This window comes from Pinus tabuliformis, chromosome 9 (assembly GCF_031772625.1).
Source record: "Pinus tabuliformis cultivar Carrire ecotype Pingquan chromosome 9, CPIR1, whole genome shotgun sequence".
Lineage (NCBI taxonomy): Eukaryota > Viridiplantae > Streptophyta > Pinopsida > Pinales > Pinaceae > Pinus > Pinus tabuliformis.
Genome location: NC_142307.1, coordinates 660,738,267 through 660,756,653, shown reverse-complemented (window position 1 = coordinate 660,756,653; position 18,387 = coordinate 660,738,267). Strand labels below are relative to the sequence as shown.

Below are 18,387 nucleotides of genomic sequence, written 5' to 3'. Positions count from 1 at the left end.
TCATTTGGCATCTGAAGCTCTTTGAGGATGTGTAGGGCATCCAAGATAAGAGTAAGCAAGAGGACCGATATTCTTTGAGGGTTGGGAACCCAAGATAAGAATAGTCCTAGAAGGTCACACTCAGTGAACACCCGGGTGGGTATGTACCTTGAAAAACAATGATAAAGGTGTCTATAAATCATTGGTCTCGCCAACATTGTGCTCTGATCTTATGAGAGATAGAATTGTTAGTCAAGGCCTTGCTATAAACAATGTTGGTTAGTATGATGCTATAACAGATGGGTTACCAATCCGATTCTTCTTATGAGAAATTCTTCAGATTGAGAATGACCAAGTACCATTATAAATACCTCCCTAGTTAAGAGGAAGTGTTGAAGACAGTGTAATTAGGTTCGGTATTTACAGATGTAATTTTGATCTTTGTACTTATCAAGAAAAGGAAATATTATTTTTGTAAATTATAAGAATGAGTTTCTTTCTCATTCCATAGGTCTAGGAAAGTCTGAGCCAAAGACATGTAAAGAGCTCTTATTGAGCATATGTGTAAATATATATACTAGTCTAAAAGCCCCTCCAAGACAATCACAATCCTCCAAGGCAAGCTCAAAGAAGTCTCCAAGCAAAACGCTGAAAGAAGGCAGTCATGTCGGCCTCAAAAATATATTTAATGACACGTCGGCTCAGATGACACAACAGTTCAAGATGACAGGTCAGCTAATTTAGGGAGACGCAACAACTATATATACCCAGCTAGGGTTACCATAGAAGTTCAGATTTTCAGACAAGTCTGCAATCTTGGATGAGTACAGGAAGGAACAAAATTTCGGTGATAAGCTCAGTAATCTCCTCGCTTACTTCACTGCAGTTTCGGTCTAGCAAAAGGGTCACTGTGATATAGCCTCGGCATAATTGCAGTGGACCTCGGTACAGGAAGAACAAGGCTACAATCTCGGTGAAGGTTACAGTGCAGGAGATGATGAGATCATGACCTTGGCATTCATGATAGAGGAAGGATCTCGGTGCAGTATATATATCCTAGACACAGTCATCATTATGATTATGACAATAGTCATGATAATAACGAAGATGAAGATTTAAGAACAGTTGTATATATATATATATATATATGAAGACCTCATTGATAAGATAAGGTTCTCGGTGAAGGTAAAGCATTGGTGCATCAAGGTCTCAATGAAGGTGTAGCATTGATACAGCAGTAAGAAAGATCTCAACGTAGGAGCAGTCATGGTGCAGCAGCGATCTAGCTGAAGAAGCAGTCATGGTACAACAATGATGATGATGATCTCAACAGTGACTAAGAAAAGGATTGGTGTCTTGGTCTTGGAGTGGCCTAGTAGGTCAAGGGTCACGGTCTTAGTATTCGTCAATTGGAATCTCTATAAGAAGAATTTTGTGCGGGTTTTCCTCTCCAAGAGGGAGAGGTTTTGGCCCTGGCAAGATGCCAACATCTTGTGTTCTTGTCTCTTTGTTTTGGTAGCTATTTGATGAACTAAAGAAGACACACACTAATAATAATAAGTGAAGATTGATATAAGAAGAAAAATTGAAAACACCTCACAAATAGTTATCATGCTAAGAAGAATTTAATCAACTCTAATTGCCCTAGATTCTTCAACAGAGGAGGCCTAGAAGGCCTAAAATACAATAAAATAAATTTCTTCTTTGACAAATAAATCCCAAGAAGGGTTCTTTACATTATGACATGGACAAGGAGACTTGACATAAAACCTAGAAGTCTACAATGGAGGCTTTGGTCTAAAAATAATTGACCCAAGCATGAAACTCATGCTTTAATAAGTCATAGTAAAATTTCTTTTGACAAATAAATTACATTATACAATTATGAAGACCGAACCTAGTTACATTCTTCAACATGGGTATTATCTTAGATGGTGTGAGGGATCATATAATTCCTCACATTACAGGGAAGGATGCAACACATCCGATGTGGGTAGCCTTAACCAATATTTATCAAAGTAAAAATCAAAATAGGATAATGGTGTTGCGAGACAAGTTGAACAACATTCAGATGAACATATCATAAACCATAACCTCATATCTCACCAACATCTAGCAAGCTCGTGATGAGCTATTAGTTGTGGGAGAACCAATTTGTGATTCGGAGCTAGTGGAGCTAGCTCTTAAGGTTTGCGCTAAGCAATGGCCCACCCTTGTGGAGGGGATCCCTGCTAGACAACAACTTCCTGATTAGAGGCGGTTGTGGGGTGACTTCATCCAAAGAGAAATATGGGAAAGTTCAATAATTGGTGGACAACATAGGAGCGGTAGTGGGGATGAGGAACTTGCTCTTGCTAGACAAGCGAAGAAGGGAAAAGGGAAGGCCAGGCAGAACCAGGGTGGAGGAGGATCTTCACAAGGTAAAAATGAGAAGGACATGAGAAAACTAAAATGCTTTGCATGTCATGAGTTCGGACAATGTCCAAATAGGGAGGGTAAGGGAAAGACGTCTACGGCAGCCACAACATAGATGAACGAGTTAGCCGAGAAGTTCGAGAAGAACTTTGGTTTGGTGTCATGCCCTTCTGGCAACATTACAACAGGGGTGTGGTTGATGGACAGTGGAGCATCACATCACATGACAAGATCTCGAGATGTTTTCACCAACATGGCCAAAGAGCCTAGGTACCTACAAGTGGAGCTTGTCAGACAACACCAAGTATGCAGTAGAGGGCATTTGCAACATTGAGTTTCAGATGAACTCAAGTAGCATCATGGAGGTGAACAAGGTGATGCTTGTACCATGGTTGGAAAAGAAGCTCCTTTCAATTTCAACCATGGAGGATGGAGAACTAGAATCCAGCTTAATAGTATGTGAAGTAGTTGTTAGGCCGCAGGGAGTTGATCCCAGCAAGAGGCAAGTAATTGGGAGCAGGAACAACAAGCTAAATTTGTTGAGAGGACAACCAGTAAAGGCTCTTGTACATGAGAGTGATAGCTAGAGTGAGCTTTGGCATAAGAGGATGGGACACCTACAATACAGAGTGTTCCCTATGTTATGGAGGATGGTTATAGGATGGGTCGAGCTGGAGGGAGTATGAAAAGGGTGTGCGATGGGAAGCATGCTGAGGTAGTGTTTTCTCACAGCGAAACCAAGTCCAAGGGGATACTGGACTTGGTGATATCAAATATATGTGGTTCTATATCAGTGGAATCAATCGCAGGGTTTAGCTACTTTACGACATTCACATGACTATTCCAGGAAGACCTGGATCTACTCCCTGAAGACCAAGGGTGAGGTCCTCGGTCGATTCCAAGAGTTCAAAGCTCTTGTGGAGAACTAGACTGAAGATTAAGGTTTTGAGATTTGATAATGGGGGCAAGTACACCTCCAATGAGTTTTAGGATATCTACAAGGAGGTAGGGGTCAAGAAGGAACTCACAGCACCTTATAAGTTATAACCCTCAGTAGAATAGGGTTGCCAAGAGGAAGAACAAGACCATGGTGGCAACAACAAAGGAAATGATTTATGATCAAGTCGTGCCTATGTTTTTGTGGGGGTGGGCCTGTAATATAGTTGTTTATTTGTAGAACAAAAGTCCTCACATAATATTAGAGGACAAAACTCTTGAAGAGATATTTGCATGAGTGGGAGAGGAGGTGAGTCATCTGTGCATCTTCAGTAGTCCAGTTTATGTTGACATTCATACAGAGAAGAAGACTAAGCGAGAACCCTCACAGAGAAGGGCATTCTTGTTGGCTACAATGAGGTACCAAAGACCTATAGACACTACATTCAGGGATAGAGGAAAGTCATTGTTAGTTAGGATGTTAGATTCGAGGAGGGCAAGACCTTTAGGAGGTCTCATGATACAGAGCCAACAGGGGTAGAGGATCAAAAGCAAGAGGATCGTAACGTTGAGTAGGGATTAGCAACGCTTGCAATATGAACACAGCCTGTGTAGATCTAGAGGATGAGAAAGATGGTCATTCGAGCTCTACTAGAAGGTGGTCGAGATGGGCTTATTAGACCTTGAAAGGCCTTGAGGAGCATGTGGAGTCTACTAGAAGCACTTCTAGGCAAAGTAGACCAACAGTGAGATTTTCCAATTATTTGGCCTTGTTAAGCAACATTAGTGTTAAAATTGGCAACTAGGGCCAAACTTCATGTGGATCACCTTATTTGTGGATGCTGATATTTTTCCTAGATTCCTCTCGTCGAGAGGCGTAGGATTAATCTAAAGATCATCCGATTCTGACAAGTATTTATGAAGATATGAATTTATTTTGACTATGGACAAATTGTCAAGGTCGGCCAGCAACTTATGTAGGCTCAAAAGCCCAACAATCATGTCTATTCAACCCCAATGTTTTGCATATAAATACCAGGAGCATTCTCCTCATTTGCATACTTCACTTCTCATCGCACATCTCTCTCTCTCCTGCGCAGAAAAGAGTCTCTTCTCTCTCCTGCGCAGAAAGGCTCTCTCTCTCTCACACGTTTGGAAAAGAGGACGCAGATTTCTAGCGCTGAAGCTGCAAAAAGGAACTTTCACCAGCGTTGACCAACATGGACTCCTCTTTGACTGCGAGTTTGATGTGGCTGATTCTCCTTGGAAGCACGCATTTTTTGGCACGGAATCAAGGTGATCTAACATCCGATTTGACAGATATTGACTGCCCTAGTTTAGGGCTGATCTAGGGTTTGTTGCTGATATAAATCAGATTTTTGTACTATTTCTCTCTGTTGAATTATTGAAGATAAAAGAAGATTTGATCAAAGGGTTTCCCATATTAGGGTTTGTCCCTGGCTAGCCGCCACATCTTGTGTCTCTTGTCTTGGCTTGTTTTTTGTTGATCGTTTAAATGTTCTATCTGCACTTTACTTAATATACATGTGATCGCTAATCTGTGGATAATAATAAGAAAAACAAGTAAATTGCTCTAAGCATAGAACATACCATAATTTAACATGGTATTAGAGCTGAGGTGAAGACAAAGCCCAAGCAAGAGCAAGAGCAAGAGCAATCACTGAAGAGAACATTGGCAAAGGCTATCTAAAAGGAACTATGGTGTCCTCAACACATTTCCCTGCTGAAGACAAACTCTGTGAGAAATCTGACTACCACGGATGGAAGATGTCTCTCGATCTAATATTAGAAGAACAAGAAGTGTTGGATCATGTGAGAGGCAAAGTTGTTGAGCCTCCATCAAATGCATCCGCTGCTGCTAGGAACAAATGGACCAAGGGAGAAGTCAAAGCAAAGAAGATCATCTAGGACTCTATCGACAAGCGCTTGGTGGCCTATGTTTCTGAGTTGAACACTGTGAAGGAAATCTACGATAGACTGGTGAGTTATTTAAAGTTAATAATGCAAATCAAGTCATGTTTCTTAGAAGGGCAAAGATGAAAATATGCAAGCATATTTCTTAAGGATCACCGAGATCAAGAACGATCTCCTATCTATTGGGGAAGTAATTCCTAATAGGGAAATGGCACTCACAACTCTTGGAGGACTACCATCTGAATGGTATATATTTAGGACTACTCTCCTCAACAATAATGTAATTCCTGGATTTGAGGAATTAATGGCAAGATGCATTCAAGAAGAAGCCAGGATGGAAGAACAGGAAATGCCCACACTTAAAGGTCATCCCGCTACCTTTTCTTCTCGTGCTAAAAGAAGAAACAATTCCGGGGCTAAATCCAAAGAAAAGGCTGGACCAAAGGGTGGAAGAAAAGGACGATGTTACAACTGCAATAAACCAGATCACTATGCAAGGGAGTGTCCTGATAAAAGGAACACACACCGGGATGATGATCAAAATCCCTCTCAAGGCAATCAAAGAAATGGCAAGTCAAATGACCAAGGTAAAGGGAGTGCTGGAAATCAAGGAAGAGGACAACCATTCAAGAAGGCGAGAAATTCCAGATATGAATCTAACACTATTGACAATAAGCAAGACTCGCTACCACTGTTCCCCCGGACTTGCTGGGAAATTGGCTTATTGATAGTGGTGCCTCAAGGCACTTCACTGGTTACAAAGAAGCTCTCTATAACCTGGTAGAGAAAGAAACCAACCTAGAAATTGTTCTTGGAATAAATTCAAAATATCCCGTGAAAGGCGTAGGAAATGTCACTCTTTAATTGAATCAAGGTGATACCATCCACTTACAAGATGTATTATATGTACCTGATCTCAAAAAGAACATGGTGTCCATTTCGGCAATGGAAGACAAAGGCTACAAGGTGGCTTTCAGCGATTGCAAGGTACGTGTATGGAAAAAGAACTTTAAAGATGCTTTAACTCTTGGGTTTCGAGTTGATTCATTATATCAAGTCGGAGGAAGTCCGTTGGGTGTCATGTCTTGTGACACATCTCTTCAGTCCGAATTATGGCATCGGAGGTTTTCTCACCTTCATTATAAAGCTCTACCGGATGTAAGAAAAATGGTCACCGGGATGCCCGAGTTCAGATTAGAGCAAGAAGGTGTATGTCCAGGATGTGTCGAAGGAAAGCTAAAAAGGGAACCATTCCCCTCAAGCCAAAGCAAGACCTCGGATATATTGCAATTGGTTCACTCAAACATATCTGGTATGATGCCTGTGAACTCCTTGGGAGGATATTCATATTACCTCACCTTTACAGATGATTATTCTCGCAAGACTTGGATATATTTCTTGAAAAAGAAGGATAAAGTGTTCTCCTAGTTTCGACACTTCAAAGCCTTGATCGAGAATCAAACTAAAAAGAAGATCAAGATCCTAAGGACTGATAATGGGAGTGAATATGAATCCAATGAGTTCCATGACTTTTGCAAAGAGGCTGGCATTAAGAGGGAGACTACTACACCATATACTCCTGAGCAAAATGGTGTGGCAGAAAGAAAGAACCGTACGATTGTGGAAGTTGTCCGTGTTATGCTCCATGATCAAAGACTTCTGAAGTTTCTATGGGCCGAAGCTGCAAACACTGCCGTGTATGTACAAAACCGATGCCCTCATCAAGCATTGGGTTCCAAAACTCCTGAAGAAATGTTCACTGCTAAGAAACATGATGTATCTCATTTTAGCATTTTTGGAAGCCCTGTATATTTTCATGTGCCGAAAGAGAAAAGGAATAAATTGGGTACATCTGGAAAGAAAGGAATCTTTGTGGGTTATAGTGAAAATACTAAGGGATATAGAATTTATGTAGCTGGTAAAAGGGAAGTCGAGATTAGTCATGATGCCACCTTTGACGAAGACATGGCCCTTAGCAAGGTGAACAATCTTCCTACTTTGAGGAGCTCTCAAGAAGCTGACACCAGGGAACTGAAAGAAAAATAAGATGAGACAATGCCCGATGTGGAAGAACCCTTGGATCTTATTGATCCTCCACTGCATGAGCCTTCCTCTTCAAGGAAGAGGCCTTCATGGCTTAGGGGGACACTTGATGATGCTGAAGGATACACAGCTCCCCGAGGAACCTTCCGTGAAAGTAAGAAGTCGAACAGGTATCAGGGATACCTGACCATCACGAGCACGCTCATCCAAAATGAGCCTTCATCATTCACAAATGTCGTCAAGCATCAAATATGGAAGGATGCTATGACCGAAGAATATGAGTCTATTATGAAGAACGATGTCTGGGATGTGGTTCCCAGACCCCAGGACAAGACAGTTGTCACTTCAAAATGGCTTTACAAGAAAAAGCATGCAGCTGATGGAAGTATGGAAAAGTATAAGGCTTGTTTTGTTGCTCGTGGCTTCTCCCAGAAGGAAGGTATAGACTATGACGAGATATTTGCACCTGTTGCCCGATATACCACCATCCGCTCGATCATAGCCCTTGCTGCTTTGCAAGGATGGAACCTACATCAGATGGATGTCAAGCCTACATTCTTACATGGTTCGATCAAAGAGGAGGTCTATGTGGAGCAACCCGAAGGATCTGAGATTTACGATCAAGAATTTCATGTGTGCAAGTTGAAGAAGGCCCTCTATGGGCTAAAGCAAGCACCCCAAGCATGGTATGAGAGGATCGATAGCTACATGATGAAGCTGGGATTCACTAGGAGTGAAGCCAACCCTAACCTTTACTTTAAGGTTATAGATGACAAGCCTCTCATACTGGTGCTTTATTTTGACGACCTCTTTCTAACAGGTGCAGACCCTCTCATTCACAAATGTAAGAGGGAGCTAGCTTCTGAATTCGAGATGAAATATCTAGGACTCATGCACTATTTCCTAGGACTCTAAGTCTGGCAGAAACCAGGGGAGATTTTCCTATCTCAAGGAAAGTATGTGGTGAAGATACTAAAAAGATTCGGCATGGTGGACTGCAAACCCGTAACTACCCCGATGGAGCTTAACTTTAAGAAGTTAAGCGGTAGTGCTGCCAGACCTGTTTTACGAAATGCTACCAAGTATCGACAGCTCGTCAGAGCATTAATGTTCTTGGTAAACTCTCGTCTGGATATATGCTTTGCAGTCAACACTTTTGAGTCAACATATGGTTGAGCCTCGCCACTCACATTAGATTGGTGCCAAGAATCTACTGAGATATCTTCGTGGCATAATCACTCATGGATTAAGATACACTGCCAAAAATGTGAGACTACTTGGGTATACTGATGCTAATTGGGCAAGCAATGTGGAGGACCGAAAGAGCACCTCCAAGTGTTGTTTCTCTTTGGGATCTGCCTCGATATCCTAGATGAGCAGGAAGCAGAAGTCGGTGGCTTTGAGCACCGTCGAGGAAGAATACATTGCTGCTAGCATGGCCTCCTGTGAGGCAGTCTGGTTGCGAAAGCTCTTCAATGAGTTGTTTGGATTTACATTGGATACCACCGTGACTCTATGTGACAACCAGAGCGGGATCTGTTTATCAGAGAATCCTGTATTTCATGATCGCTCCAAGCATATCGATATCAGGTACCACTATATTCGAGATATGGTGCAGTGAGGAGCAATAAGGCTCCAACATATCGGTACAAATGAACAGGTCGCCGACTTTCTAACAAAGCCCCTAGGAAAGGTCAAATTCCTGACTTTCCAAGAACGACTTGGTGTCATTCAGAGACCCTTTCATGAGGGTCAAGTATGATGTACTGAGCTCTGGGAGCTCCAGAGGGCGCGAGGTACTTCTTGGAGCGACATATGACCACAGGGTGACTCACCATCCCCTGTTGGTGCACTTTGTACAGGGTAAAAGGTTCAACCTTCCCCTGTGACACCCCGTGGTGACAATGGAACAGGATGATTAGTTCTCCTGTGGGATAGGATGATTCGTTCTCCGTGGCGACTATGGAACAGGATGATTAGTTCTCCTGTGGGCCAGGATGATTCGTTCTCCGTGGCGACTATGGAATAGGATGATTAGTTCTCCTGTGGGCCAGGATGATTCATTCTCCATGGTGATTGTGGAACAGGATGATTCATTCTCCTATAGGCCAGGATGATTAGTTCTTCGTGGCATCCACTGGACAGGATGATTCATTCTCCTATGGACAGGATGATTAGTTCTCCTGTCGAAGCATCCTACCCATGCAGTCTGGGACTCATGGGAAGTACCTCTCATCTGATCAATGAGAAGGGAAATGAGAATAGGGACTATAGTAGTTCTACCGATGGACACATCATTGTATCTACTATACTCCCTACGCTAGGATGACCTTCATTGATCTGGAATCAATGATACTAGTCTGGGACCAGTGAGAGTGGTACACACTCTGAGACTGACTTCAGGTCAGTGGAGGATGGTATGATACATCCTCGATCATTTCTTCTTCTTCATAATTCGAGCAAAGCAAAGCAGAGCAAAGTAGTGTAGAGCAAAGCAGTGCGGAGAAGAACAGAGCAAAGAAAAGCAAAGCAGAGCAAAGCAAGTAGGGTCAAGCCATACAAGACAGTGCATTTGATGGATGGACAGCAGTGACAGTCCGATAGATTGCAGATGAAGTTCTCCCTAGTTGAGAGGGAGTGTTAAATTTGGTAACTAGGGCCAAACTTCATGTGGGTCACCTTATTTGTGGACGCTGATATTTTTCCTAGATTCCTCTCGTCGAGAGGTGTAGGATTGATCTAAAGATCATTCGATTCTGACAAGTATTTATGAAGATATGAATTTATTTTGATTATGGACAAATTGTCAAGGTCGGCCAGCAACTTATGTAGGCTCAAAAGCCCAACAGTCATGTCTATTCAACCCCAACGTTTTGCATATAAATACAAGGAGCATTCTCCTCATTTGCACACTTCACTTCTCATCACACATCTCTCTCTCTCCTGCGCAGAAAAGAGTCTCTTCTCTCTCCTGCGCAGAAAGGCTCTCTCTCTCACACGTGTGGAAAAGAGGACGCAGATTTCTAGGGCTGAAGCTGCAGAAAGGAACTTTGACCAGCGTGGACTCCTCTTTGACTGCGAGTTTGGTGTGGCTGATTCTCCTTGGAAGGCCGCAATTTTTGGCATTGGAATCAAGGTGATCTGACCTCCGGTTTGACAGATATTGACTGCCCTAGTTTAGGGCTGATCTAGGGTTTGTTGCTGCTGATATAAATCAGATTTTTGTACTATTTCTCTCTGCTGAATTATTGAAGATAAAAGAAGATTTGATCAAAGGGTTTCCCCATATTGGGGTTTGTCCTTGGCTAGCCGCCACATCTTGTGTCTCTTGTCTTGGCTTGTTTTCTATTGATCGTTTAAATGTTCTATCTGCACTTTACTTAATGTACATGTGATTGCTAATCTGTGGATAATAATATGAAAAACAAATAAACTGCTCTAAGCATAGAGCATACCATAATTTAACAATTAGTGAGTCTGACCCTTCCACTTTAGAGGAGGTTGCAGATGAGTAGGTCTAGAGGGATGCCATGGTGGAGTATAGCTCCATCATGAGGAATGATGTGAGGGAAATAGTGCAGAGGATGGAGGGAAAGTTTGTGGTCGTTTTTCAATGGATCTTCAAGATCAAGCACGCAACTAATGGTAGCGTCAAGAAGTACAAAGCAAGGTTTATGGCGAGACGCTTCTCCCAAAAGGAGTGAGTGGACTATGAGCAAACATTTGCTCTTGTTGCCAAATATGCATCTATTAGAGCGGTTATCTCTATTGCTTCAGAGATGAAGAGGAGGATACATCAAATGGATGTGAGGATTGCCTTCCTTAATGGGGTGATTGAAGAAGAGGTGTATATTAAGAAGCCTCAAACCTTTGACATGCTTGTAAGAGAGTCTCATGTATGCAAGTTGAAGAAGGCCCTTTATGGGCTAAAGCAAGCTCCATGCACACAGTATGTCAGGATTGATGAATGTCTTCTTGGTTTGGGCTTCATCAAGAGTGAAGCGAACTCCAACTTGTACCATGTACTTGTTAAGGGTCCTCTATGTGGATGATCTCTTCTCGATGGGATCAAACAAGCTCATAAGGATGTGCAAGGAGGACCATGCTTCGGAGTTTGAGATGGAGGACAATCTTTTTGGGATTGGAGGTGTTCAAGCAACCAGGAGAAATTTTCCTAGCGCATGGCAAGTATGCAGTTGACGTCTTGAGGAGATTTTGGATGGAGGACTATACCTATGACCACCAACTTGAAGAAGCTACGTGTTTCTGAGGAAGAGGTGGCAGATCCCACATTGCTTAGGTAACTGATTAGGTCCCTGATGTATCTAGTTAACACTATTTCTGAGGGAGAGTTGGCGAATCCGACATTGTCTAGGCAACTAATTGGGTCCCTGATGTATCTAGTCAACACTAGGCTAGATATTTGTTTTCTTGTGAACACACTCTCCTAGTTCAAGGTGGAGCCAAGACCGATCCATTCGGTGGCAGCAAAGCATGTGTTGAGATACCTACTAGGTGCAGTGGACTTTGGATTAAGACATCTTGGAGTTGATGGAGTAGAGTTGCAAGGGTACAGATATTCTAATTGGGTTGGGAGTATTATGGACATAAAATCCATGTCTGGATGTTGTTTCAGCTTAGCATCAGCCATGATCTTGTGATATAGAAGGACACAGCAATCAATGGCACTTACCTCAGCAAAGGCAGAGTAAATGGAAGCAAGTCTAGCGAGTTATGACGCCATATGGCTTCACAAGATGCTTGCAATGTTATTTGCTCTTGAGTTGGATCCTACAGTGATTCACTGTGACAATCAAAGTTGCATTAAGCTCTCTAAAAATCATGTGTTTAATTACAGATCCAAACATATAAGATCAAATATCACTTCATCAAAGATAGGGTCCAGAGAGGTGTTGTGAGATTGTAGTACATTTCCACAAAGGAACATGTGGCAGATATTCTCACCAAGCCTCTAGTGAAAGGGAAATTCTTGTTTTACAGGGACAACCTGAGGGTGGTGAAGAATCGCTTCTGTGCTAAGAGGAAGTGTTGAGGTTCTTGGTAGCTTCGGAAGGTCTTCTACATGAGCTTGGTGTCTTAGCATGTATGAGATGCCCGATTGCCTCTTTAGGTGCTTGCTTGGTGGAGAAAGTGATTTATGACTTCTTTCCTAGGTCTAACTTAGGAAAACTACAATAATTAAAGTTAATTAATTATTTTGGACCATTAAGCCAAAGTACTAAGGATAAATAATATAATTATTTAAGTGACTTAGATATGATCTCAACCATTGATCTCAAGTGAGGTGAGATCTAATCTCGACCATTAATCACTTAGGAGATTTGGATTAGGGATTTGGCTTAATGAAGTTATAAAAAAATCAAGACATAAGTGGACAAAGTGCTTTTCTCTAGAGAGAGAACTCAGCTAGACTGGAGAGAAGGGAGGAGTGCAGCAGAAAAAAAAATAAAAAATAAAAATAAAAAATAAAAATAAAAATAAAATAAAAAATTGGGAGTATTTCCGAGAGGCCGAGTTGAGTAAATCCAAAGGCCAAGTTATAATTGCCAACTTCAAACTTAAATTGTCATATATTGTTTAAAAAATATCATAATAAATATGAAAGAGTCAATAGTTATAAAAGCTACTAGAAACTAGAAAAGAGAAGTAAATCTATTATCTATTTCTTATGCTTGGGCCTCTTGCCACCACGAGAAATGTCTAATTTTTTAGTCTTGTTGGAAAATCAGGATCTTTGTCATTAATATCACCCTCTAAGCATTAATATCCAGAGGTATCTTTGTCATTACCTCTGTATCTGTAGGGATCTTTGTCATTAATATCACCCTCTAAGCATTAACATAAGATAGAACAAGCATAGCATGTCAAGTCAAGATTTTGTTTGAGTGATGCGTACATTTTTAGGAGGGTCATGATAGAGGAGTTCGACAAACAATGTCACTAACATCAAGGTACATAGAGGGATTGGTGTTATTGATTAAATACAAGTTCCATAACCTATACATGACAAAAGTCAATGGAAACATTGCAATCCCCCAATCCTGAAATCCTGAAAAACTGATAAGTCTGCTGGATTTTGAATGAAATCTAAAATTCTACTTTGTCCATATGAAATCCAATAAGGCCGGAACCACTCTCAAACATCCTGAGTCATTTCATGGTAATGTTAAAAATTTAAGTAAAAGGATGAAAATGAATATTAAGGAGAATGTCGCTACAAAAATAGCATATCAATACTAGGGCCTAGACTTGATCATTAAGTTGCCCCACTCAAAAATTATTTGTTTCTTTCAAAAAAAATTGCATTTCAAACATTACTACAAAAAAAAAATGCAAAAAAGGCAAAACACTCCCGAAAAGGCAGGGAGCGAAAAAAAATTTAGGGAGCACGCTCCCGACCCACTCCCGAGGCGCTCCCGTCGAGAGCGCGAATTGGGAGCGGGATCGGGGGGGGCGCTCCCCCGCAACATAGGGTTTACTAGTAGTTACATGTCAGATGGGCTGCTAGGTCCTTTGGGTCACAAAAAAAAATGAGGTATAAATCTGGATTCGTATTGGAAATTTAACAGTTTTCAACTAGCATTTGTTCGAGAATCAAATTCACAAATTTCACCTTTAATACTTTGTCTATGTATTATGTACATCTTGTAATTGTTCCATAAATTTAGCAAGATTATGAATTTGGGCTGCCAGCAAAAATGAGTGTAGAGAGAATTACCAAATTTTGGGGGGCTGAACCTCTAGGCTCTTCTACAACTATTGTTTGAAAGTATCTCTACTGTAATCTCTATTGTCCATAATCTAACCTGTATGGGGATACTTCAAAAACTTGGCCTATCTCTGTCACTTCCCTGCAAATCTCTCCATACTATGTACAGGTGGTGAGGGCATTTAAACCTGCGAGTGATTTGTGGAATTAAAGGAACTTGAAGAGAGGAAGGTTGCAGGGATGTATGGGAATGTGGTAGTGAACAGAGAGGGGATGTGGGGTCAAAGGGACCTGCAGTGAGAGGAAAGGAGGCACAAAAATTAAAAAGGCTAGGGAAACTGGAGAGAGTAAGGAGAATGAGAGAGAGGGGGTCACAGGGAGGAAGTTGGGATGGGTATGTAGCAGGTCACAGCTGCAAACAGGAAGGGAAGGAGGGTAGGGACTAAGGGGGGAGTAAATGGAAGAGAAGGTAGTAGGGAAGGGGAAAATAACAGAGGAGATCAAGGGTGCAATCAGGGAGAAGGAGAAAGGTGTATGTGAGGAAGTGCTGGACTGGTAGAGCATGAAAGCTAGGCCTCAGCCATGAGGGCCATGATCAATCACAAGTGGAGCGAGAACCATAGGTAACTCACAGGAAACTCCAACTAGTCATGGGTTGGATTGAGCATAGAACCCAAATCATTTAGCATGAAAGCAACTATTTCTTATCACCATTTCACCCAGTATTTCTTTCCCATTCAAAATGTTGGAAATAAGACTCATTTCTCAATATATGTTTCATCAAAGACACAAATTGTTATTCCCCTCATTAAGGTCGATGTACTTATTTTCTAAAAATAAAAAATTACAACTCAATTACATAAAATGTCCTTTTCCCGACTGCTTCAATAACAAAACATGGACACTCCAATTCAAACTACCATGACATTGGACCAATGTTGTGAAAATCGCGATCGGGATTAAATCAGCACGGGGAACAAATAGGAAAAAATCGGAAAAAATCAAGAAAAAATTGTTTGGTACAAAAATATTCATTTTTTTTCATTTTTTTTCAATTTTTTTAATATCTAAACCATCTACAACATAAAATAAATACATTGACACATAAATATGATAAAAAAACTAATATATAAGATGTTTAATATCATTTCTAGCGCTAAAATCACACATAACATTGAATCATGTCCTTAATAGTAAGTCCTGACCCCTGAGTCCCAACTCAGCCTCAAAATATCAACAAAAAATATGATAATGTATCTCATCATGTCATAATGTCATATACAATAAAATGAAGTTTAATCCTATTGATTTCCTCTGCCCCTCTTGCAAGAAAATGCCACAGCTTTCCCTTTCCCTCTAGATGTAGATGCTGTTGCCTATGTTGGTGGAGATGGCAGTGGAGTCTGATGTGCTCTAGAAGCTGAAGAACTAGAAGTAGGAGCTATAGGAGGTAGACCACGTCCTCTACTGGTGGCAGGGGTAGCCCGAGCAGGTGGTGTCACCTGGAAACATTACAATCTCCCAATCCTGAAATCCTGAAAAACTGATAAGTCTGCTGGATTTTAGATGAAATCTAAAATTCTACTTTCTCCATATGAAATCCAATGAGGCTGGAACCACTCTCAAACATCCTGAGTCATTACATGGTAATGTTAAAAATTTAAGTAAAAGTGACATTCTCCTTAATCTTCATTTTCATGGATGAAAATGAAGATTAAGGAAAATGTCACTTTTACTTTAAGAATTTAACATTACCATGAATAGCATATCCATACTAGGGCCTAGACTTGATCATTAAGCTGCCCCACTCAAAAATTATTTGTTTCTTTCAAAAAAATTGCATGAAAAAACCCAAAAAAACGTTATAAAACTATGCTGTCACGACCCCCAGCGATTTTTTAAGTTTTTATCGCGATTTTTTCGTTTTTATCGCGATTTTTTCAGTAAAAATTGGCAAAAAAAATACTGGCGATTTTTTCGTATAAAAATCGCGATTTGATCGGCAGAAGGAAAAAATCTCAATTTTTTCATTTAATCGCGATTTTCACAACACTGCATTGGACTTTTCATATAATTTGAACATTTTGCTGCTTCTTAGTGTTAACTCTGCACCACAGAATTCCGGTAAAAATCTTAGATGAGGCATTTAGTCATGATTTGTGATCTATGAAGTGTGCAATCATTTGCTTTCAATGAACATTGTGATATCATTATTCCACGTAGTAAATAAATTATGAAAAATATCTTCCAATGTTTTCTGGAAGGGTAACCTAGATCAACATAATCCAGGGCAACAAGAATTGTAAGTAAATACAAGATGAATGCACTCTGGACAAAATATGTCCCTTAGTTTACAGCTAAGCTGTCCTGAAACAATAATAAATTTAGACGTTTCACAATTGTTAGGTACATGTACCTATCCTGGTACCAAACCCTTTATTACTGCCTGACCTGAATCTATAATAGTCAAAAAAAGAGCATCACAGGACTTACAGGGAAGCACCGCATCATATACAACAGAGGATTTGATGACAAATCAAGCCCATCAACATGGTGCTGACTAAAGACAGCCATTCGAACCTGCACACAATATCAATAAAATTAAAGTCTCCTGATATTTTCAGCAGACAATTTAATAGAAAAGACTATTGATAAAAACATTCTGCCAGACATTGCACACATATACATGGTTTTCCTCCTAACTAATTTCTTGCAGTTTAGTCAATTATTCCCTGTCTAGATTATATGTCGCTATATCATTCAATTTTGTTATTATTAAGAGTACATCAACATCCCTCTTTGAGAGTAATACACATCACTTGCACAAAAAAAACAACATTTCCATTGATCATCATCTAAATGAATGGACACCAGCAATAACAAAATTTAAGTTACAATTGTAACCCGCACAATATCTGATTCAGCATGCAGAAACATTAACAATAAGAAAATGATCTCATGATACATTTAGCTGTTATCCTATTGGTAATATATTTGAATCTTCAAGATCTCTAAAATGGCCAGCCCTAACAGTGATTTAGGGCAAGCTTCTAGCATTGACTATTATCAACCACTGATAGAAGATCAACTGCTCAAGTAAAAGAAAATGTTTTGGGAAAAACAAAGCAATCGCAAATATGCCCACCTAACAAAGCAATACTAGTATTTAGTAACACTTAGAAGCAACTCAAGATGTACATCTTTACATAGAAATTGTTTGAAACAAACATATAAAAATACCTTTGCTGATCGGAAAACTGTACCAGAGCTTGGCTGTAACTCCCCTGAAATTAACTTTAGCAAAGTTGACTTGCCAATACCATTTGGACCAACCACTGTGAACATAATCCAACGAATACTGAGTACAAGAACAGAAATTTACATGAAATGCATATCTGGTGGAATAGACAAAACTACAATTTTCCCTGAGATAGAAGGTTTCATAAATAATAAATACTGAGTCAAATTTACAAAGAGCCAATCTAATAATCGGAATAAGACAATAAATAATTGAAGCACAATATATGGTATAATATGTCATGCATGCATTATTTCACATGAACCCATTTATCAGTGGAAATAGAGAAGTTCCTTTTAACATTTTACTAAATCTAGAATAGCCGGTGACAAAGCAATAAAAATATAGAAAGGAAATATATTGACAGTCTTACCCACAAAATATACAGACAGCGTTTTACCCAGTGACCTGGACTTGCGCACAGCTTTGAAATTCATAAAATCTTAAACCTTTAATTATGACACCAAAAGGTGTATGCAACATATTTTTCAAATCGTTAAAAACTTATCATCATCTTGCAGATTCTCTCAACATTATGAAAAATCCAACTACCATTCTGTATAAAGGTTTGATTATTGAAATAAACATGTCAACAGTGTCAAAATAAATATTAGCTTATAATGGTCAATTAGATGGATATTAGACTAGGGCATAAATAAAGTCAATTCAACTTCAGGGTTGTTTTATGATTTTGTCCCATTTCAATTTATCGTGTTTCTTGGTCTATTCCACATTCATAAAGTGGACTGACACAACTTACTTGCAATCCTATATACGAGCATAGATCTATCTCAACTCCGGATCTACCAAAAGCTGAGAGTGATCAAATCTCTCAAGATGCAAACCTATTTTTGAGTGCAAAAATTGAGGAAAGGTTTGCACCTCGAGAGATTTGATTCCTCTCAACACTTGGTAGATCCAGAGTTAAGATGGACCTATCCTAGTTCTTAATAATATTATTTATATTTATATAAAATTTACATCTCTATATATAGAAATATTATTAAACCCTGATAATACGCATAATTGCATAATTACATATATGTGCACT

General features: G+C 40.0%; 1 protein-coding gene across 1 annotated transcript in view; it reads right to left on the bottom strand.

Moving 5' to 3' along the window:
• LOC149150402 (ABC transporter F family member 3-like) overlaps positions 1-18,387 on the bottom strand; it is a 189,169-nt gene that overhangs the window by 63,105 nt on the left and 107,677 nt on the right. Inside the window, exons 6-7 of the mRNA XM_089438047.1 lie at positions 17,279-17,373; positions 16,532-16,618 (exon numbers count right to left, since the gene is read on the bottom strand). Of these exons, the coding sequence (XP_089294173.1) occupies positions 16,532-16,618; positions 17,279-17,373 (182 nt within the window). The remainder of the gene's footprint in view (positions 1-16,531; positions 16,619-17,278; positions 17,374-18,387) is intronic.